The sequence below is a fragment of the Squalius cephalus genome (assembly GCF_949319135.1).
Source record: "Squalius cephalus genome assembly, chromosome: 15".
Classification (NCBI taxonomy): Eukaryota; Metazoa; Chordata; class Actinopteri; order Cypriniformes; family Leuciscidae; genus Squalius; species Squalius cephalus.
The window spans coordinates 20,287,812-20,310,356 of record NC_137136.1 but is presented as its reverse complement, the minus strand read 5'-3'; the positions used below and the strand labels follow the sequence as shown (position 1 = coordinate 20,310,356).

The 22,545-nt window shown below is 39.6% G+C and overlaps 2 protein-coding genes across 4 annotated transcripts; both read left to right on the top strand.

The window, feature by feature from the left end:
• Positions 1 to 1,494: 1,494 nt before the first annotated feature.
• Positions 1,495 to 11,932, top strand: ntd5 (ntl-dependent gene 5). Of its 2 annotated transcripts, XM_079895288.1 has the most exons (9): positions 1,610 to 1,711; positions 2,789 to 2,935; positions 3,068 to 3,259; positions 8,619 to 8,748; positions 8,871 to 8,947; positions 10,189 to 10,368; positions 10,571 to 10,768; positions 10,857 to 11,356; positions 11,528 to 11,929. In XM_079895288.1, the coding sequence occupies exons 1-8, from the start codon at positions 1,645 to 1,647 to the stop codon at positions 10,937 to 10,939; spliced, it is 1,074 nt and encodes a 357-aa protein (XP_079751414.1). In that variant the 5' UTR covers positions 1,610 to 1,644; the 3' UTR covers positions 10,940 to 11,356; positions 11,528 to 11,929. The 2 variants fall into 2 exon arrangements, with proteins under 2 accessions (XP_079751413.1, XP_079751414.1); XM_079895287.1 differs by having other exon boundaries at positions 1,495 to 1,711; positions 10,857 to 11,932.
• A 787-nt stretch (positions 11,933 to 12,719) lies between these two features.
• LOC307172901 (uncharacterized protein) lies at positions 12,720 to 20,042 on the top strand. 2 transcript variants are annotated; one of them, XM_079895646.1, is made up of 3 exons: positions 12,720 to 12,788; positions 13,250 to 13,430; positions 14,813 to 20,042. In XM_079895646.1, exon 3 carries the CDS (start codon positions 15,054 to 15,056, stop codon positions 17,733 to 17,735), a length of 2,682 nt encoding a protein of 893 aa, XP_079751772.1. In that variant the 5' UTR covers positions 12,720 to 12,788; positions 13,250 to 13,430; positions 14,813 to 15,053; the 3' UTR covers positions 17,736 to 20,042. The 2 variants fall into 2 exon arrangements, with proteins under 2 accessions (XP_079751772.1, XP_079751773.1); XM_079895647.1 differs by lacking the exon at positions 13,250 to 13,430 and having other exon boundaries at positions 12,729 to 12,788.
• Positions 20,043 to 22,545: the final 2,503 nt, after the last annotated feature.

Sequence of the window (22,545 nt, the reverse complement as noted above, 5' to 3'; positions counted from 1 at the left end):
TAGGTCATCCGGGTACTTTTTGCCTACTTTTTTAAGAATATTGTGAATTCGGACATACTTCTTTTGTCACACTGTTTTTCGCCTACTATATAGGCTACAGTAGTCAACATTTGAAGTGGATCATCAAAGTTGTCCTAAGACAAGAATGGGTATTGTTCAAAATTCATGTATAACTTTGATGAAAGATATCCGCTTGACTACTGTAGTAGGAAGTATGAGATATCGGATGCAGCCTAATTCTAAATTTGAATACTATTTAGGACGGATAGTCTGTTTCGATGGATGTTGATTTAATTACTCACGTGTCTCTACTTTTGTTAATTATCTAGTCCTGTGTATTTAAGCCCTTTTAGTTTCCTCAGTGTTCGGTCATGTCTTTAGTTTACGTAGTTGTGTGATCTATTTGTATAGTTAATAAAGTCTGTTCTTGCTTTGTTCTCCATCGTTCGTGTAATTCATTGCAACCCCACTTGCCACTCCTAGTTTCTTGGGGGTGTCTTCAAATATTGTCTTCGACAATTGCAGGCCTTGGAGTCAGAAAGGTTTAGATCCGATGCTCTAAGAACCTTTTTCAGTGTATTTGAAAAATCTTATTGTGCTCTCAAGGTCAACTAATATTTCAAGTGCATCAAAACCATTTTCCTGTGATGAGGAAGTCTTTAGACAAAGAGCTTGATAGCTCTTGCATGGATTTATGGGTCCAAATTAGCATGTTCTACAAAGAACTCTTGTCTTTTTTTAAAAGGTGCCAATAGGTTTACCAAAGGATTCTGCTGGTGTGGCAAACCCAGGAACCCCAAAGTGTAGTTTACTGTCCAGACATAACCTATGTAGACCTGTATCACCTCAGTGTCCTCACAGAAAGGAAAGAGGAACAGACAGGGAAATCAACATTCAGTACACATGAAGGCCTTAGTGAGTTGCCTCCAATCTTCCAAATCCAATATGCTCTTCTTCAGAGTACTCTTAGTAGTCTTTTCTTTATTCTTTAAGATATTTATTATGGAAGAGTTCACCCTTTCTGACCAGTAAACAACAGCTTAAAGACAATATTGTGGATGTATGTTCATCCTTGAGAGATAAAGATGTTTGTTTCATTCACTGAGTGTGACATTCATCAAAAGGGTGAGATAAATCAGTGGACGTAGCCTGAATGTGATTGTTTGTTGGTTTAGCTGGTCGTGTGGGAGCGTGTCACGTTTATCTGTCAAAGTGTGTATTTACTCTTGCTAAAGGAAGTTCCTTTCTGTCTTAGGATGCTGAGTTTAATTGTGGTGTGTTGAGATGTGTCGGCTCACTCTTGCCATATAACAGACACTTTGTTACAGTATTCGACTTGGCACTGTACGTCTGTATGTGGAGAAGAGTGTATCCACGAGGCCTGTCACTTGATGTGGGGGTAAGTGTGCGAGCTCTTTTGGCATCAATGAAATTGGGTGAAAGGTCATTTTTTCTGCGGAATTCTACCCAGTATTCAAGACACTCAATACGATCCAGATGTGTGTGTGCATGTACGGCAGCTCCACTCCTCCCTCGCCATCACACCATCACAAAACCCCCTCCTCCAGACTTTCCCCCATCTTTATATTCCCCCTTCTATCTCACTACCTCTTTCATAACCTCTACAGTAAGTGTCAGGGAAAGATGGAGCGATCTCTGCTTGTGTCTCTTCTGTGTGTGTGGGCCCTCAGCAGCCTGGCTGCAGCATCAGGTGAGCGTGTTAGTGTGCGTGGGTGGCTGAGAGAAAATGAAAGGATTATGGATGGCTTTCCATGTAAAACAGTTTTTTTTCAATGATTTGTTAATGAATATTGAATGAATGACAGCTCATTTGATAGATTTTTGCCTTAGATACTCTACTTTTAAACTGGAGGTTCAGTATTTATTATTAATATTTTGTATTTAAAGAAAGTGTGATCTTTTTTCATTTATTTGAAAATACATTTTGAGTCTCCATCACATTGTTTATGAAATTTCGATTCAGCCAAAAATGAATATTCAGTCATTATTTACTTAACTGTATGTTACTCCCAACTTGCATGGTTAATTTATTATGTGAAACACATAATATATTTTGAAGAATGATTCAACTGTTTTTGCCAATACAATGAAAGTCAATGGAGTCCAAACCAACTTTTATTGTAGGATAAAAAAAATAGACATTTAAAAATATATATATATTTTGTGTTATACATACATGTACAACTGTCTCTTTAAAATATGTCCGGTTTTTAATTTGATAATTTTCTACTATAATCCCCTCCCTTTCACATATTGCCTTGAGAATCTGTTTCTTAGAACTAGTTTTCCATGAAATACGTAACACACAAACAGCCTGCTATTTTATGGCATGGATTAAATAGTTAGACAGACAAATGTACACTGTATTTAAAATGTGTTGATGGCATGTACGCTATGTATGCACTCTCTTATGCTTACCAAGGTTGCATTAATTTGATCAAAATACAGTAAAAACTGTAAAATTGTGAAGTATTACATTACACTGAAGACTGGAGTAATGATACTGAAAATTCAGCTATGCCATCACAGGAAAAAATTACACCTTAAAATATATTAAAATAGGAAACCATTATTCTAAATTGTAAAAAATATGTCACAATATTACTGGTTTTATTGTATTTTTGATAAAAAATAATGCGACCTTAAGCATAAGAGACTTCTTTCAAAAACATATTTTTTTACCTATTCTGATCCTTTGACCGGTAGTGTCAGCTCAACTGCCTGTGAAACAAATTATGATCTGCATATTGTCTTTATTTCTGTACAGTGGATGTAACAGAACAGTGCCCAGAGAGAATACTGGGTAATGAGAGAAGACAAACATGCCCAAAAAAGTGTCAGCAAGATAAAGACTGTGTCAACAAACGTCAGTGTCTCTGCGACGGGCAGTGTGGACTCAGCTGTGTGGCCCCAGGTCAGAGCTAGAAACCCCATAATGCATTTATTATGAACCTTAAGAGCAAATAAACCTAAAAAATGTACTAAATCTATAATATATTATAAGGCAGTGTCCACAGTTTTCATGTGAGTATTCTTTGTGAAACAGGTCGTATGTGTCCGTGGCCTCTCCCACCTGCAAAAAATTTGGATGTAGTTCTCCTTTCCCCTTTGCCCTCTTTCTCTGCGCTGCTAGAGGTTCGTTGTAAGCCTGGGTACACCATGCATAACGGGCTGGACGCTACAATACGCCGCTGCCAGGGTGACCGACAGTGGAGTGGAGATGAGCCTGTTTGTACAGGTAGAAAGGAGTAAACATATTTTAACTGTTATGTATTGTTTTTTTTAACTGTTTTTACAAAACATATTGTTTCAAAGCAGCTTTACAGAAAATTACATCAGTCCTGTTGGGTCAGGTTGACCTCATCTTGTTTGCAAACCATCAAGTTACTGTCAGTATTGCAATTTAGGATTACTTCATAGCATCAATATTATGGTGGTGATATTTCGCGCAGACAACCATGAATGCAAGAAAAAAAGAGAAGTATGTGTTCGTGTCTGCATAATAATGCATTTTTGGATGCATGACTATTATGGAACAAAAGCTTGGAGCTTGTGGACCTGGGTCAATGCTTATTTCTGGATGGTGGGGTTTTAGTCTAAAGACTCCAGCTCTGTGGAGAGGAGGCGTAAATCGGCAGAGCTCCAGGCTGCAGCATTCCCAGTATCACCCCCTCTGCAACACATGCACACATTCAAACACTCATTTCCTGGAGTAACATGAGAGGTATTTCTAGGAATGAGCTGTCAAAAGAGCCGAGGTGTGGGCGTTTGGGGTCTGTGAGATATGTCCTGCAATACTCTATTATCTGCAGATCAGTGAATATTTAACAAGCAGAGACAGGCATGTAGATATGCCGGATTCACACACAAAGTTCAAGCGCATTCAAAGCTGAATTGATGTACAATGGAAGTTTGGTGTGTGTGCATGTTGACTGTATGATTTCCTCCCCCTTCATTAATCAGTCATCCTCACCAAAGAGGGAGAGATTCGATACATACTGTAACTGCATGAGTCAACTGCACAAGAGGGAATGTGAGAACAGCTTGTTCCAGATGGATTTTTCTGATAAAACTTTCTGTTTTATCATTCACATTCTGTCCATCCATCATCTGGGTACCTGCTCAGCCATGCAGTGACCTGTGAATCCATTTGTTAACCCTTTTTACCTATCTGTTCATTCACCTAGTCATGTATTTTATGTTACCACATCTAGTGCAGTGGATAAAAGCTCCATGCCATTATCCACAGGGTCATCCATTCGGATTCCTTTACCGACTATGTATCAAAAATCAGGGAAGCTGAATAACGAAGGGCTTTTGACCGTAAATTCTCTTCCCTTACACCGCCTAAGCTCTTGTTTTGAACTTATACGGTGAAAAAAGGCACTTACCACCCTTAAACCATGCATGAGAACATTTAAATTATGTAAAACTTATTTTTGTCTGTTTGTTAAGAAATACATAAAAATGCAATGTAATATTTACAATGACCTGCTTGAATAAACATTTTGTATGTTTTTAAAATCTACATTAATACTTTTGCGTTGCCCCAAGATTTGCATTCTCTTGCAAAGCTTTTGCGTTCCGCCAAGAAACTTGTTTGCTTGCAAAAATTTTGTATTCTTTCGCTAAATTTTTGCGAAAAACGTTTATGGTTACTCATGTAACCCTGATTCCCTGAGATAATGGGAACGAGCATTGAGTCAGTTTTAGCTGAAGCTTATGGGGAAAACAAAAAAAACGAATGGTGTTTCAGCCCACCAAAAAGGGCGGGGTTGACTGCCTATATAAGTCACGCAGAAACGTCGTCAGTCAGAATCTTTCGACTGAGGAGCAGCTAGCATGACTCGCCGGGCAGCAAAGGTAGCACGGCAAGCTACCCAATGCTCGTTCCTGTTATCTCAGGGAACCACTGTTACGTGAGTAACCATAAACGTTGTCTTTCGATACAGTTCACTCGCATTGTGCTCAATTGAGGGCCCCTAGACCAACTGCATAGGGAGAGGCTCCCTAGACCTGCTACACAGTCCATAAGTGTCTGAGACTGACATCACCCATGCTTGAAGAGCAGGGATGTCCAGGATGTAAAATCTGACAAAGGTGGACGGTGAGGACCAGCCGGCCGCCGCACAGATGCGAGAGAGACTCCCCTGGACCACGCCCAAGGGACCAGGTCTCTGACGCAGCCGTGGGTCACCTTGAGAACGTGTCGGCCTATGCGCCACGCATGGGGTGAGATGAGACCTTTTAACCAGAGCTGGAGTGGTCGCATGTGGAGCAGGCCCAGCGGAAAGATAGAGGAAGCTGCCGCCATGAGGCCCAGCAGCTTTTGAAACCTCTTGAGGGGTGAAAGGACCCCACTTTGGACGAGGTGGCCATGCTCCTGATTTTCAGGGCTCGTTCTTGTGAGAGCCAAGCCTTCATTTGGGTGAGTCGAAGACTGCTCCCAGGAATGAAATTTGTTGGCTGGGGAGCAGCAAGCTCAAAGTTGACCCTGAAGCCCAAGTCCTCCAGATGGCTGAGGAGCTGGGATCTGTGGGTGCATAGCTCCTGTGTCGATTGGGCTATAAGTAGCCAATCATCGAGATAGTTGAGTATGTTGATTCCCTTCTGTCTCAGAGGGGAGAGAGCCGCTTCTACACACTTCGTAAAAGAATGTGGAGCTAGAGAAAATCAGAATGGAAGGACTGTATATTGGTATGCCACCCCCTCTAAATGAAATCTCAAGAACAGCCTGTAATGGGGGGCTATCTGTATATCTAATAAGCATTTAGATATTGAATTTGCGCAAGGATTTGTTTGATAGTTAACATTCTGAAGGGCCATCTCATGCTGGATCTGTCCCCGTTGTTTTAAAAAGTAATCACGGATAGCAAAATAAGGCATTAGCATGACCACATCCTGCTAGCCAGGCCTTTCTAGTGTACCAGCTACGGGAGAAGCCTCGCACGGACTGCTTCTCTTTATCGTTAGCCTGCTGTTTGATAGAGATGGGCACTAAAAGGCACTTACCACCCCTAAACCATGCATGAGAACCATTTAAATGATGTAAAACTTATTTTTGTCTGTTTGTTAAGAAATACATAAAAATGCTATGTAATATATAGAATGACCTGCTTGAATAAACATTTTGTATGTTTTTAAAATCTATATTAATACTTTTGCGTTACCCCAAGATTTGCATTCTCTTGCAAAGCTTTTGCGTTGCGATGCATTGCTTTGGTCTGGCTCATGGGGGCCCTAGCGCCCTATATTGGCCAGCCGCCCCTGGCAAAGACTGAACTTCAGCTCTGAGGACATGCGAACTGAGATTGTCTGAGACCGATGTTTGAATCATGCCCCTGATGCGGGGCGGTCTACGAGCGAATTGGAGCAACCTCGTTCTATTATCCCCCAAATCCAGCTCAACACTCCGGGGATGGCCCGTCATGCCTGGAGTGGAGTGGCAAATGGTTGAAGTACTACAGGCTGTGTCCCGTACTAGGGAGGGAGAACAGTACCTGTTACAGCATTGAGAGGAGGAAAAATGTTCTTTTTGTGAAAATGGTTTGGTTGGGTGCAAAAATGGTTTGGGTGCGCAAACTGGTGGGACGGGCCCAGAACCGGCAACAATTACATCGATTCTAGCGCCCTGAACTGAAGAGGGGACTGGAAGACGAGCACGATTTGAGGGTGGTGCAGCCTCAGTGGGACGGTGGGACCTTTTTCTCCATCCTGAGGCATCAGGACTGCTCGGCTGCACGGTGTCCAGATCTAGCTTGAGACGAGGCCCTTGACGCTTCAGATATGGGTAGCATTTGGCTGGGCGAGGCATTTCTTGACTTCCAGCTGGGGCTGAACGGGTGCTGAGACTGGCCTGGGTCGCTGCTGGGTTGGCGGGCCGTCTTGGAGCGACTGGAGGCAGTGGTGGAGCTGGTTCTTTTAGGCAAGAAGTGACGCATAGCCTGCAATGACTTCTGGGCCTTGATGTAGCATTCTGCGAAGCCGTCCACCACAGAGGCGAACAAGCCCGATGGGGAGACAGGGGATCAATAAGAGTCCTGTCGGCGTCCTTAATCTCAGTGAGATTGACCCACAAGTGGCGCTTCAGCACCACTAGACTGGCCATAGCGAAGAGGAACAGTGGACGCGTGCCACATCTTAGTGAGTTCCTGGTGGACCTCCGGAAAGAATGGGGCTGGCGAGGGTTTTTCTGGCACCGCCCTGGCTGCAGGAACCATTCGTTGAGTCGGCTGCGGGCGGGCTCTTCTGGGGCCGACCAGTCCAAGCTGAGCTCTTCGACAGCTTTAGTGAGGACTCACAAAAGCTCTGAGTCCATGCAAGAGCGTGCTTTATCACTGTTTATGCAGCAGGGGAGTGGAGTCATCACCGATGTTTGTTCACTCTTCGCAGTCAGAGACGACCAGAGACATAGAGTCTAGTTCTTCCTCAGACCCGCCAAATAAGACCATGCCACTCGCACCAGATGAGGGGCGTTGATCCTCGCGGGTGAAGAACACAGGGGACTCGTGACGGTGAGGGGAGAGCGAGGCACACAGGCGCTGGGCTGATGTTAACTCGCTTCTGCCTTGCTGCTCAGCCTGGTGGCTCCGTTTCTTCTTTCACTTCGGCTCGAGAGGGCAAGGAGATGTGGAAGCGGCAGGATTGCTGAAGAGCGCTATCCAGGCGCTCAGCGTCACAAGGTTCAGCTTCTTGCAGTGCGGGCAGCTTGAGTCTAGAAGCCCCGCCTTGGCGTGGGCCCAGGCAAGAGGTGCACTCAGAGTGCTCATTTAGAGCAGGCAGGTGAGCCCTGTACAAGCTACATTCACGGCACGACAGACATTTGAAACCGTCGCTGAAATTTTCTCTTAAAAGTTGCTCTTTTATTTAACCTCCGGATGGCTGCAGGGGAGACACTCAATCAGCTTGCTTGCAGAGCACCGTTCAGTCAGCGTGCCAGCAGAGTGTCTTGTTTCGCTGTGAGGCCCATTCGATAGCAAGAAGCGAATAGAGGCTTCAGTCTTCTTCAGAACAGCGAGATGGTCTTCGTGCTGAAGGAGAAAGATTCTGATTGATGGCATTTCTGCATGACTTATATAGACAGTCAACCCTGCCCTTTTGGCGGGCTGAAATGCCACGCACAGACGTGAACCAATCAGGCTTCAGGATTCTGAGAAAACAGGAGTTTTCCCCATAGGTGTCAGCTTATGCACCAAAGTAATTTTTTATCTTCTCCTTCAGTATTTGGATTTACGGATTTTTGGCTGTTTTTGATAAGCCTATTATTTCTTAGGAAACAAAAAACTGCTTTAAATAAGTCTCTTGTAATATCAGATAATTTGACCATTTTATGACAAACAAGGTTAGTTCAGATTTGTAAAATGTCAATGGACACCCCAAAAACGGAATATGTATGAATTAATAATTCACGATATTTTAATTAAAAATGGAAAATATGTTACTACTATTTACTTGTTTTCATTTTCCAGAAAATGACACGTTTTTCAAATCAATAAGAAACACGAATACAAAGTGTACATTTCAAAGGACTTGACCAAATCAATTTAGCATTTAAATGCATTCTCAAGTCAAGAGATAAATAAGCCATTTTGATTTAGGTGGAGGTCTTGTAGCAGAGCCGGTTCTGGTGCCTGAGGTTTCCTGTTCTTTGCCTGATGATGATGATCTGCTCTCTGTGCAGGGCAGTGCTACTGTGGGATCCACCATCCAGTATCAATGTGCATCTGGGTGAGATTGAAGAGAAAAATAAACTGGAAAGAGAAATCTGTGACTGATTTATACTATACAACAGAATGTCTCTTTTTATTATAATTATGCAATCTACACACCTTGTCCTTTTCCCCATACAGATCTGTGCTGATTGGAAATAGTGAGAATATCTGTCATGAGAACCAGACATGGCAAAACCCTCACCCCATCTGTCGCCGTAAGTGTGTGTGTACGTGTGTGTGTGTGTGTGTGTGTGTGTGTGTGTGTCTGTCTACACATCCTCCTCCGCATGGAATGACTGAGACAGAGATCTTGCTAAAAGGAAATAGCAGGTGTATTAGAATGTATGCTTGAGTGGAAGATGTTGATTCAAACTGCTAAAGAGATATTGTGTAGATACAATTGCACAAAATGGTACAAAGTAATGAAAGAGAGATGAGAGGGACAGCGGGAGAGAGAAGAGCAATAAAGACTGTGTGGGTTTGAGAGTAGGCGGATAGGGCACTATGTGTAAATGATTTTTTGAGTGTGTAGAGCTAGTGGAGCTTCACTAAAATGCCGGTTTCACTAAATTATTCTGGTGCAATGATGCCCCCTGTTGGATCAACATCATTTTTGCAGCCATGCTTGTTTTAAAGGCTTATTCCATTACGAAGTTATGCTCAATCGATTCGATAGCACCGTAATTTTGACTGGCCCTTTCTTTTCTTTTAAAAAATGCAAAGAATGTGCGTTAGGCTACTGTGAGGCGCTTTAAGTAATGCCGCGTTCCAGGCAAACTGTAACCCGTGTTTTTCCAACTCGTAACTGGGAGTATATCGATCTAGTACGAGTTCACGGGTGGGAAGTTACGGGTTTTACTGCCGTTCCAGTGCACTTTCACGGGTATAAGGTTGGAAAAACACGGGTTACAGGTTGCCTGGAACGCGGCATAGGCCTAAGACCGATCTGTAGAATGTAGAAAGCACCTCACCCTGGTTCTAAGCCTAAACTTGACATGAACTGTAAACTTCAGTACATAAACTGTAAACCCTCAAATCTGATTGGTTGATTGGAAAGTTGCTCCAGGATCAACAAAGATGTTTATCCAGGAACATGTGATAGGCTAGGCTACTTGGTGAAATCACGTTTGAGGGTTTACAGTTTATGTCAAAGGCCATATATTTAGGGATAAGTTATGGGTAGGGTTAGGTTTAACAAATTGTTCCAGGATCAACAAAATATATTGAGGAATACTTGGCAAAATCATAATGACCATAAAAACTTTACAGCTCAAATAATACACACATTATATTTTTTACAGTCTATGATTATAACACAAAAAGTTATGATACATGATGTCGATTGAGCACAGGATTATTCCTTTAAGAGTTTTCACATTAGACTTAATAAGGTTTTTAAACTGTAATTCTGCAAGCACATTTATGTATCTAAGTGTGTGCATATGTTTGTTATCAGGTGTGGTTTGTCCTCCTCCTAAAGAGGTTGATCGTGGACACCTGGTGGCTGTCCAGAGAAATGAATATGAAGTTGGTGACACAATTTATTACCTTTGCAAAAAAACCTTCTTGTTGGATGGACCAAATCAAGTGACTTGTCTACCTAATGGGACATGGAGTGCAGAGCCTGCTTGCCGGGGTAAGAAAAGCTGGTAACAACACAATACATTCAGTCATTATGGCTGTGTTGAACTTTTGCATTGAGCATTTTTATTTTCTTCAATGTAAGGTTTGGAGTGTTTTGGTTTCCAGCCGTGAATAATAAATCTCCTTTCCTTTTTGTGATGACAAAAATCTCCCATCATTCTCTTCACCATTTCTTCCCTTGCCCTTCCGATCAGCCCGTTGTCCAGTCCCAGCTCAACGCAGCAGGGTGATTGTGGGAGCACTAAAGCGCTGGCCATATGATCTGACGGATGGTGTGGTTGCCCATGGAGAGAATGTGACGTTTTTCTGTAAACATCCAGAAAAACATTGCAGCTTCACTGCCACGGAGGTCTGCGTAGATGGACAGCTCAAGGCACCTAGTTGCTACCTTGGTACACAATTTCCACCACATTTATACACATAATACTTTACACTTAAAAATAACCCTGCATCACCTTCATCTACCTCTTTTCTCTTTAGACCCTACCTGGCTGCAGTTCAAGCTCTTCCCTCATCGACTGGTTTCTGAGATTGATACATGTGATCCTGCTGACCTTGAGTAAACTCATCTAATTATGACAACACATTTTATATGTTCGCACACACAGCTCTCTCCTCACTTTGGAGGTGAGAAACAATTGTTTTAATAACGTGCCACTACATTTTTATTTTGGACTGGATCTCAGGATCTCACAGTTATGCCTCATTTAACTCTTCTCTCTTCTATTTTGTATGTTGCATTGACAAAGTTACTTTAAACAGAGTTTGTATCATATCTGATGTATGCAGACACCCTCATACTTGCTTGAGGTCGCGATTGTCATAAGCTGCTATCTTTTGTTGTGTTTTGTGGCCATACTAAGTGTAAAAGTGCTTTTTTAGTTACAGCATTTATGTTTATCTTGTTAGAATATTTTATTTCTTTGTTAAAGGGATTGTTCACCCAAAAATGAAAATTCTGTCATCGTTTACTCACCCAAGTTGTTCCAAACCTGTATGAGTTTCTTTCTTCTGTTGATGGTATAGCCATTGACTTTCATAGTAGGAAAAAAAATATTTATGGATGTCAGTGGGGCCCATCAACTGTCTGGTTACTGACATTCTTCAAAATATCTTATTTTGTGTTCAGCAGAAGAAAGAAACTCATACAGGTTTGGAACAACATGAGGGTGAGTAAACGATGACAGAATTTTCATTTTTGGGTGAACTATCCCTTAAAAAAATTATTTGTCAATACCACAATCAAGAAAGCACAGGCCAAAGGTGATCTCTGAAGTCATGCCATGTACAGATGCTCTCTAATTTTACTGTATTCCAAAAGCAGTTTTATAGAGTTAACTGATTTTTGACTGGACTGCTGATTTTAAGAAAAGAGTAAACTTGGGAATATTATTGCATAAAAGCTTTGCTGATATACAGCCATGCTGAATTGTGCTTTCATAAGGATTCAGTTTTGCATTGTGCGAACTTCATAATAAATAATCTTTGAATGTAGTTTTTTTTTTTTTTTTCATCTCTCTTGGTATGATTCTACAATAAAGAAATTGGAAACCATTTGTTGTCATTTAAAGTACTGATTTTATTTTACTTGGTAAGTCTGCATAAATGATTTAGATTGAACAAAGAAATGTTTGAGTCATATATCTCAAAACTTAAACGAAAGTTAGAAAACTTAAATAAGTAAAACTTAAATGCATACAAATAAATGTTTAAGCCCTAGACCTCAAAACTTATAAAATACAGAAAATACACAAATATTTTTTTTTAATTAAGCTCTATTTTTTTTTTTTTTTTTTTTTTTTTTGCATTGTGACATTATTTTATGGATCCCCTTGCATTTGCGTAACTGAAATGTATAAATATTGACTTAATACATTAATGAAAATGGGTTAACAATTAGATTATACAATTAATAATGGTATCGTTGTGACATTATAATTTTTTTTGGTATTATTTCAAACCAGCATATATTCAATTCAGCACAAAAATGTAAAAAAAAAAACAAACAAAACAAACCCAACTTTTAATGTGCTCAATATAAATGTGCTTAATTGCCATGAAAATAATGTTTTTAAAAAAAACAAAGAATTCCTTTTATTTATACAATTTATTTCCTTTTAATTTTGGGGTGAAATTTGACCTGTAGACAGTTAAAGTGAGATTCACCCTTAGGTTTATGTTTTTTTTAATTCATCTCATAAACATAGTGACAAATACACAACTAAAGTTATGGTCAAAATTTTCAGTCCTAAACGAGTCCAGGTCGGACGTAGAAAACTGCAACACCACGACATCCCCCCCCTCCCCGCTCTCTCGCGCTCAACCTCTCCGCCCAGTCATTCATTCATATTTGGTCTTCCGGAAGTATCTCAGGGTCGGGCCAGTCAGTGCCTGCGCGAGCTGACTCGTGGGGTGAGAACAGTTTCATATTCAATATTTCAGTTATAAAGAAGCAATGTGTGCGAATGGCTGTAAGCTTTTGGGAAGAAATGTATGTTCTTGTGAGTAGCAGATAAAGAGCGTGTGTTGTCTTGGAAAGTTTGAAATAGGGTTTCCAAAGCAGCAGTGTGTGAGCGCTGTCACTGGCTCGAACCCTCGGTACACATAAAATGGCTGGTCGCAGGTTCGAGCGCAGTCAGTGTTTTGACCAAAATATGGGAATAATTCAAGTGTATACATGCCCACGTTATGGAAGGATATGTCCCTCAGACAGATAGCCTACTTTTGATCATATAATGGCACGGGTTCGACTCACTGTCTGGACCCCGCAGACATCAAACGCGGTGTTTGGTTTTATATATTTTTTCTTTAAACGAACCTCCGACGCTTAATGGCGTCGAATGTCCCCGTGTTGATCTCTAACTCTCCCACAGTGCTGCATGGCTGACTGTACGGACAAAGGCGTTGGTGTCAAACCCTGAGCCATGCGCGCTGACAGATGAACGTACTTAATTTGTGATGAAAACCACGGGGAGGAGGAGTGAACCTGCTACCATGACAGCGCGACGTTCAAGCTCATTGCGTTGCGTTGCGTTCTTAAAAACGGCATGGCATGTGAGCACTTTTTCCAAATATTACACAGATATTGAATGTTGTAACTATTATAGGTCAGAACTGTTCCTTAGCTTGGCTAACTAGTATTGGCGTTCTGTCAAGATTTTCATTTCCAAAGAATTTGTCTGCTTTTAGTGTTTGTAATATTGTTAAATGTGAGAACTTCTAAAACCTTTAATAACAAATTGCAATCATATTGTGTCATTCATATTAAAAATAAAGTACTGGTGGATTTCTCGGTTTAGGCTAATTATAGGCTATTGTGTAGCCTATAGTATGCCATAATAACATGTAATAATGCTGTTTCTAAAAATAAAGTAGTTTATTGTTTTAATTTACTGTCAGAAGTGTTATAATAAATGCTGTTAGTTTTGTATTGTTGACATATTAGAGGTTGATACAAATGAAAACAACTGCTAAAATATGATCCACCAACCGTGTCCTGAAATGTGATTTAAGCTTTCGAAATATATTAGCCTAAAACTAGATTTGTTGACCTATTGGACCATAACAACACAACTAGAGTAAGTTGATAATAACAGTATCCTGTAGTTTAGGAGGGTTCAGGATATAATGTACTGAATTAGTAAGTGATTGTTAAATTCCGATATAAAATATTTTTAAGCTTTTATAATAACCTGTCAAGAAGTTTGTGTTCTTGTTGTTTTTTCATTGTGAGTTGCTCAGGGATGTCTTCATTGTCAACATCTGATCTTACTGTTGAATGTATGTTTTAGTAGGCATCAGTATTGAATGAAAATAACTTGAAATTTAATCATGTTGTTGTTAACAATGATGAAAATTTGTTTATTATTTTTATATTACCATTACATTATTAGCACTAATCCCTAGATGAAATATAATTACAGATTCTTATCAAGGCGCCCTATATCGCCTCCTCTGTTTTCTCTGTTTAACTGCATCTGCAGCTGTCTGTTGTTTTTAATTCAATGTTATGATTCTGTTATGCTTTTGAAGTATAAGTGCTTCATAAATGCTTGTAAACCAACCTCTTATAGATCAGAAAATGAACAAATGATTATAAAAAAAAATCTTAGCCACATCAAAACTTAGTATCCATTTTTATGCACTGTATGATGCTGTCTTTTTATATTTAATTTTAAATACACAATATTAAACATTTATTAAATATATTATTAAATAATGTTTTTAAAAAATGTATTATATATGAATATATAAAGTGGCTATAACTTTAAAAAGGGGATTATTAGTAAAAGATGCAGTTAATTTGTACATTTCGACAGCGCTAATGTTTTCTGAAGAATTGTTACCTTAACATTTGAGATCTGTCTTTGTATTTTAAGTTTTGCTATTTCTATTTTAGAATTCAGAATCATATTTGTCTTTTTTTTTTTTTTCAGATTGATGCCTTAGATGAGTAGAAGGTCCTGACTGAGGGCAGTGCCAGAGACATGGGTGAAAATCAGCAGTTACGTCAGATGGACAATGAAATGGATATGGTGCCATTACTTGGATTATGCAAGATTCTGTGGCCCTGCCAGGCAATATTTCAATGTTCTCTCAGGTTATAATGAACTGACTTACTCCACAAGTATTGAATAATATGATTTCTTCTCTACTGGTGAATGCGCAGAGGTTGCTATGCGCAAACAACACGCATTGGACGGGATAGGTGAGACCATTCCACATATTAAGTGGACTGACCTTTCTGCAACCAAAGATTGCCAAATGTCTGTGGGTCAAGAGGGTGAATTATCAGACGAGAGGCTCTCATTGAGGACAGAATCTAAGAACAAAGATGTGTTTCTTGTTCCAGCACAAGAGCAGACAGAAGTTGTAAAGGATTACAGCAAGCAGAACTCTGTGAGCAGTGAGCAGAACTCACCAAAATATGAATCAGATTCAAACCAGACGATTCCTCTTGAAAACCAGACTGTTAAAAATAAATTTCTTACTTTTGATGAGAATACAAGGAGTCTACCAACAAACATGCAGCTGATACCCAAGATGGAGTGTGTTAACGCTAGGACCGAAGTTTGTGAAGTCACAACCAAAGCTACAAACATTGCGAAGATCTCAACCAATGATTTACTAGAGATTAAAGTTCAACAACAATCTATTTTAAATAAAAGTTTTCATAATGATAAACTACCATCACCTGCTGGAGGCAACCACACAAGCAAGGAGTTGTGCACTAATAATAAGACACATGTTGTTGATGTGGCACATGCTAGAGAAAGTAAACTTGGGATGGACATAAATCCAAACAAAAGATTAGAATATAGTAAAGACTGCACTGAAAATGATAAAACACAAATTCTATGTAATGTAAGAGAGGAGAGACTTGATTTTGGAAGGAATACTGCAATGACAAGTGCAGGAGATTCTTTGGGACGAAATGAAGGGGATGAGGTATTAGATTTAAGCCTCCCAAAAAAGAAAGACAGAAATAATGAGAGGCAGAGCGAATGGGTTGTAGACCCTGAATATGAAGGTTCACTTCATATGGAAGTTGATGAAATTGAGGATGAGCCTCAACATATAGAAGTGGAGCAGGAGGATGATAATGAAATGTGCTGGATTCCATTAGTAAGTGAAGCTCATACATATCTCCCACAGTATTGGGATGGACATTTGTCCTCCCCAGCACTTGAACCCATGCCAAATCCATCGTACCCCACTGTCATAACCCCAGATCCGATGGATACACTACTTATAGATGACCAGGGGATTCCTTACACACTCACCCCAGATGGACATAAAGTCCCACAAATTGATAATATACAACATGCTGTGGGGCTTTCTGAACAAACAGTTCTAAGCCCAAGGCAAGCTGAAGATAAGCCCTCTTCCTTTGCTGATGTTGAGGATATTGCAGACTCAAAACTGCAGACACAACCCAATTCACTGTGTCCAAATATGTCTCTAGGTCATGTCTCAGTGAAAGCCTCACAAGTTGCCCCAAACCTTAAGCCAACATCTTCTGTAGCTCTTGCTAAACCCTCCATCATACCTGCTGTGTCTGACTTGGCATCAGTTCCAATTCAGATTTTGGCTAATACTACAGGGTCAAACACTCCCATTCTTCTTCTTCCTCCATCTCAGCTTCAGTCGCTTTCCTCATCAGCTTCTAAGGCTAGCCCAGGGCTAATTACCCTTTCTTTACCGATTCCTCTTAGTCAGAACACTCAGTCCTCCTCCATGTTCCTAGTTTTGTCATCTCCGGTGTCCTCAACTCAGAGTTCATCCTCTCCTGGTCAATTATCTCAGATTTCCCCCTCTTCCACTGTTCCCTCAGCTACTTGTCCACTTGATTTGGGATCTACATTAAGTTCATGTCCATCACTTCTTAGCCTCAGCACGGTTTCCTCTGCTACAGCTACAGACATCTCAGGATTGAATAACCCCTCTAATCTTCCTGCTAGCCCTACCTCATCAACTGCTTCCTCTAGCACTTCCACAGTGACCTCTACAAGTCCAACCAAGCAATTCAGCACTGATGCCTACTCCGACACACCAGTGCCCACTTCCTTTCGGGAGGCTCTTCTCAGATTGGCTGTGTCTGTGGAGAAGAAACAAGAAAACAAGCCTGAGATTCATTCGGTCACTACTCCATCCTCATGTTCTGAAGCAACTAAGTCGGATTCCTCTTCCACAGTTCATGAGAGTAAAAACCACCAGACAGAGATAAACTGTGACGGTGACACTGAGTCTACCTCGGTAGACCAAACAGACGCATTAGATACCATCTCTTCCACATCACCCCTTCGTCCCATATCACCCATAAATCCCATCAATCACCAAAAGAACCAAGACCCACAAGCATTAGGCCCACGTCGCATTCTTTACTGTCAGTACTGTCCGCGGGTCTTCTACTATCTTTCAGACCTCGAGCGCCATTCCATCACACACTCCCAAAGCAAACCCCACGTATGTCATCTTTGTGGCAAGGCGTTCAAAAGATCAAGCCATCTTGAGCGACATAAACACATCCATACAGGTCAGAGAAACTTTGTGTGCCAACTTTGCCCGAGGCGTTTTCGTGAATCAGGGGAGCTAATGAGACACCAGAGAGTACACACCGGTGAGAAACCTTTTCAGTGCTTAATATGCCACATGCGTTTTGCAGAGCGCAACACACTGCGACGCCACACAAAGCGCAAGCACCAAGGCCAGCATCTGGAGGCGATGGGTATGAAGGTGAAACCAGAAAGTGGAGAGATTTCCCTCGCTGGTGTACAAGGAGAGTCAGAAGAGAATGCAGAGTGGTACAGTTCAACAGTTCCTGAAATGGAGTCTGACAGTGACACAGGGGGGGAATGAACTACATGAGGGCATGAAAAAACAGATTTTCTTTTTTTTCCAAAAGTTTCAAGACAAGTATAGTTGTAAATACGTTTATTGATAGAACAATTCCATACTTCTCACAAGACTGAAGACTCATATAATTGTCTATATTTCATTCCATTAACTCTCGAGACCTTTACTGGTGATGACTGAATCCTGCAATATTCACTTCAGATTCATTCTAATAAGCTTTAGTTATTGAGATAGACCACTTGATAAAAACCATTTGTTTCAATTATTCATCTTGAATAACTTTGAATTACCATTATTTGCTTCTTATTGTTCTCATTTCAGTTTTTCGCATGTACAGCTTTCAAGGGTATGATGTAGTTATTGTAAAAGACTACGGGACTTAGTATCAACATTTATAATTTTATATTATGATATATTGAAGTAATGACACTGAGACAAGGAATTGCCTAGATCAGTACATCTCTAAATCATGACTAGGCCCACACAGATTTTGTGTCCACAAAACTGCAGATTTCCACAGAATTGGAACATACATCATTCTCAAAGTTCTAAACATCTTCCGCTCATTTCACGTTCATTTATTATGTATGGCTAATTTGATCATGCTTTTAGCTACTAAAAACTATGCTTCGGTTTTCTTGTCTTTCAAACATGTTCAATGCAAGTGCATTGTGGCTGCTTTGTGATTCTCCACCTGACCTGCAGGGGACAGTATGGTGTTGTGTTTTCTTTATACTCTTTCAAACTTGAGTTGTGCAGATGCTGGGATCTTCTGGCCTGGCACTGTTGTCACTTTTTTTGTCTTTTTTCACAAATTTGTCTTTTGTTGTTTTTATTGGCATTTTCTTTCATCTTATTTGACTTAAAGCAACAGCCCAACTATGAGAGATGCTACCAATTAGACTAATGACTACAGTCAATTGGCAGAGGGTGTTTACAGACACACTCATGTGTGTGTGGATAAAACATTTGTGCCATTTGTGTCATGAGACAATATATATATTATGATTTCTTTTCTTTTTTTTCTTTTTTTTTTAAACAAATTTACTATGGAAAAGAAAATCATGCACCTGGTTACAGAGTTTAGTACTCCTTTAAAACATTCTATCATGCTTTCTTTAAAATCTATTTTACATTGGCACCTATTCTGTAGAATTCTACAGATTTCCCCTAAAAAAAACAAAAACAAACAAAAAAAAAACCTTCTGGGCCTTCTCATTACTCAACTTTTATATTTCATTTTCAGATATTATGCATTATGAAACATTTTGCTCTTTGTTCATTTCGGTTTCTCCCTTTTGGCTTTTTTTCCAGAAGAGAGAATTTTTGGTCGCCTTAGTATTTTTCTTTTAAATGATCTGCATTGTTCTTTTTTAATATTGAACATGAACTATTTGGTTTATAAACTTTTCCCTCTTCAGGGGCCTGTTTCATTTTATTAGCTTGAAATAATTTTTTTCATCTGGACAAAGAAGGTTTTACTTCTCATGATAGCTTGTCAGACATCTGTTACAAATTGTTGCAGAAAGATTTAATTTGAAGTTCATCTGCACGTTCTTTTTGATATATAATTTAATTTATTTAAGACAAGATTTCAACTTTGAGTTGCAGTTTTCAACTTTGATTAGCTGAATGTCTAACTTGTTAGTTTAAAAAAAAAAGTTCTATGTTTGATAAGTTAAAAAAAACGTGCTTGAAAAAAGGTTTAACCCCTGCTGATTTATTTATTTTTATGTAATTCACCGTGTAAATAACCAATCATCATGCATGGACTGGACACCTTGGGCTAATCTAAAATTCTGTTGGTTAAATCTCAGATTTGATTAAGAATCAGAATATTTGTGCACGCTAATTAAAGCTCGTCAAGCCCTTTTCTTTTGGGTGGTTCCCATGCTTAATTAACTTTGCTTTAGGCTCATGGCAGCACATATTCTGCATGCTGTGGAAGTGTCCAGCTGCTGAACAATATCACTAAATTTGGTTTGCAGAGTTGTTTACATATCACTTTATTCATATATATTCAGATTGATTTAGTGTTTTATTGAGCACATTTCACAATAGATTTATCATGCATTTAAAAAATGTTTGGTTCCTTGCAATGTTAAGATGAATGCTCAGAGTGTGCTTAACGAAGAACAATCATGCACCAATGAGAACTATTTATTTATGGTGAAAATGTATATATTTAAAATGGTGTGTTATGTCACAGAACACTTATATATTTAATACACAATTTAAAAATAAGACTGCAGATATTTAAACAGCCTAATTTCTGTAACCTGTGTCACAGGATTTTGAATAAAATGAATCAAATCGAAATGCTGAAAAGTCATCCATCTTTTTCAGACAAAATTATTATTATTATTATTATACATTAAGACTATAATGAAAAGTGTGCCATAACATTGTGTGTTATACATTTATAGACTTTATATGATACATAGACTTTGTAATTTATTCATTCAGTGAATTCATGAAATGCACAATATTACTGGTTCATATAACTCAGATTTAAAGTGTTTATGAATGTACTTCACCTCCTTTAACCTTACAAGCTGTGCTAGACTGGAGTGTCTGTGTACGTGTGAGTGACAGCTCAGATGTGCTCAGAGGGTCGGTGTTCAATTTGGCAGCATCAAGGAGAGAGGCTCCCACAATCAAGCTGACAGCAGGCGTCTATGAGTGTCGAGTATGAATGCGTGCATTTGTGTGTAAGAGCGAGAAAGAGAGAAACCGTAAAAAATGTAGTTGACTTTTTCTGAGAGACTATATGCTTGTTACATTGATGGCTGTTACCTTCCTTTAATGTGGTATGTGCATAATAATCAGTAGCCTATCTGTGTAAGCCTGCAACAGTCTCTTGAAATGAATTCTCAGGCAGTATAAACAATTTCCATATAGGCCTAATAGTGAAGAGGCAACATGTTAGACAAAATGGCAGATGTTTTGGTGGCAAGGAGAGGCTTGTTAATATGAAATGCTTAGGGAAGAGTGTTATTTTAATTATGCTGGGCATTGATGTTTTCTGAGATGTAGATGTTGAGGCACAAGGCAGATCTGCAATGGAGTTGTTAGCATAGCAGCGGTGAAGAAGATTGGATGAGCGGTCTGAAACCTGGCGGAGATGGAGATGATTCGAGGTTCAAGCACAAAGACTTATGGAACTGTAGTTGTTGAGGAAGCTGGATGAGTAGTGCGAGTATTTTTTCGGATAGGAAAGCGTAATGTATGACATAACCTATCATATTCTAGATCTAGGATGTTGTTGCATATTTATGCCACCAGAGGTCAAACTCACTCCAAGTTATGCATGACCACATCAGCCTGAAGCCATGCAAGTAACTAGCATTGCAACATTTAAAGTTAGCCATCTTCTCTATTTTCAGTGGTTCTCAACTGCTGGGTCATGACTCTTAAAGGGGTCACACAGTGGGTTGTTCTGCTGAATGCAAATTATTAAACGCAACTAACTATATAATAATGAATATGTTACCTTTTTAAAGGCTAATGCAAATACAATATTTGACCAATTTTTAAACCCTATTCAACTTATGTCATTCCTGCTTACATTTGAATGATACACAATTCTGGTACCGTGTGTAAAAACTGCTTCCTAAAGTGACAATAAGAACCACTGGCCTATTTACACTGCTTTTGATCAATTACTAAAAAAGCTGACACTTTCTGTAGCTGTAAAATGTAATATATCTTTGCAGATATTAGTTATTTAGTTCAATTATTGTTTTGACATGATTAGCAATTCCAACCCTATCCTATTTTCTGCAGGCCTATGAATTCATATAGCCTGGAGAATGACATGAGATGAAATAGAGGTTCCCACCTTGTGTGCAGGGATATTTGTAATTTTTAAAAAATTCCTTGCATCTTTCAAAGCCAATTTGACACGTGGCATTAATAGTATGTATGGAATGTGTTGTTTCAGTTAAGCTGCTCCTGCTGTGACACAAAATGAAACAAGCTAATTGAGGTGAGCTAGAGGGATGACAGAAAGACAAAGATGGACAGTAACAGGTTCTAATCACAGAGGGATTCCCGAAAGGGGGGCTCGGAGGGTCAATGGAAGGAAGCGTGATTACATCACTTTTCCCCCAATAGTACATCATGGCATAAATTGCATGTGCGTCACACAATAAGCGGCCATGTTTTTTCCAATTCTGTCATTCACAACCTTCATGCTCATAATGGTTCGTATGGTTATATTCAGTGTCAAGGTTGGGACACTAATGTCTCTTAATAAAATGGCTAATATTGGCTTTACCAGCTGCTCAATGCTGTTGTGAACAGATTTCAACTTTGTGTGCATTTCTTCTATCTTTCTTCTGTCTGTCTCGCACAAATTGTTGTGCACTCAACTTGTAACTCTTGTTTTGGACTGTTCTGCCTTTTTTTTGCTCTTGTATCTCTCTTTCTCTCTCACTCGCTGGCTGTCTGTGACCTGCTGATACAGCAGCACACACCAACCTGTCTGTCAAAGCCACCAAACAGGTGGTGCAGTAATGATCTCCCTTTCCCAACCCCCTCCTCTTCTCCTGGCCCCCGTCTCTCACTCATAGACAAACATATTTGCATGTTTGTGGATTAAAATTGAACTTCTTGGCTAATGTGATGTGTTTTACATGCTATGTATCTCTATATTTATACATACATAACTTTTGATGGAGCAAATTCATCATTTAGACTTTAGAGTATATTTTAGTTCACTCAAAAATGAAAATTCTGTCATTATTTCCTCACCCTGATGTTGTTCTAAATCAGTTGTTTGAAGAACATTGGGGTCTAAACAACACTGGAC

What these genes read in the sequence shown, in the direction of transcription:
- ntd5 (XM_079895287.1), top strand. Translation starts at nt 1,498, where the DNA reads ATGTGTGTGTGCATGTACGGCAGCTCCACTCCTCCCTCGCCATCACAC. An exon ending in CAGTATCAATGTGCATCTGG is followed by an intron (nt 8,749 to 8,870) that starts GTGAGATTGAAG and finishes TTCCCCATACAG; the next exon opens with ATCTGTGCTGATTGGAAATA. An exon ending in TGCAGAGCCTGCTTGCCGGG is followed by an intron (nt 10,369 to 10,570) that starts GTAAGAAAAGCT and finishes CCTTCCGATCAG; the next exon opens with CCCGTTGTCCAGTCCCAGCT.
- LOC307172901 (XM_079895646.1), top strand. Translation starts at nt 15,054, where the DNA reads ATGCGCAAACAACACGCATTGGACGGGATAGGTGAGACCATTCCACAT.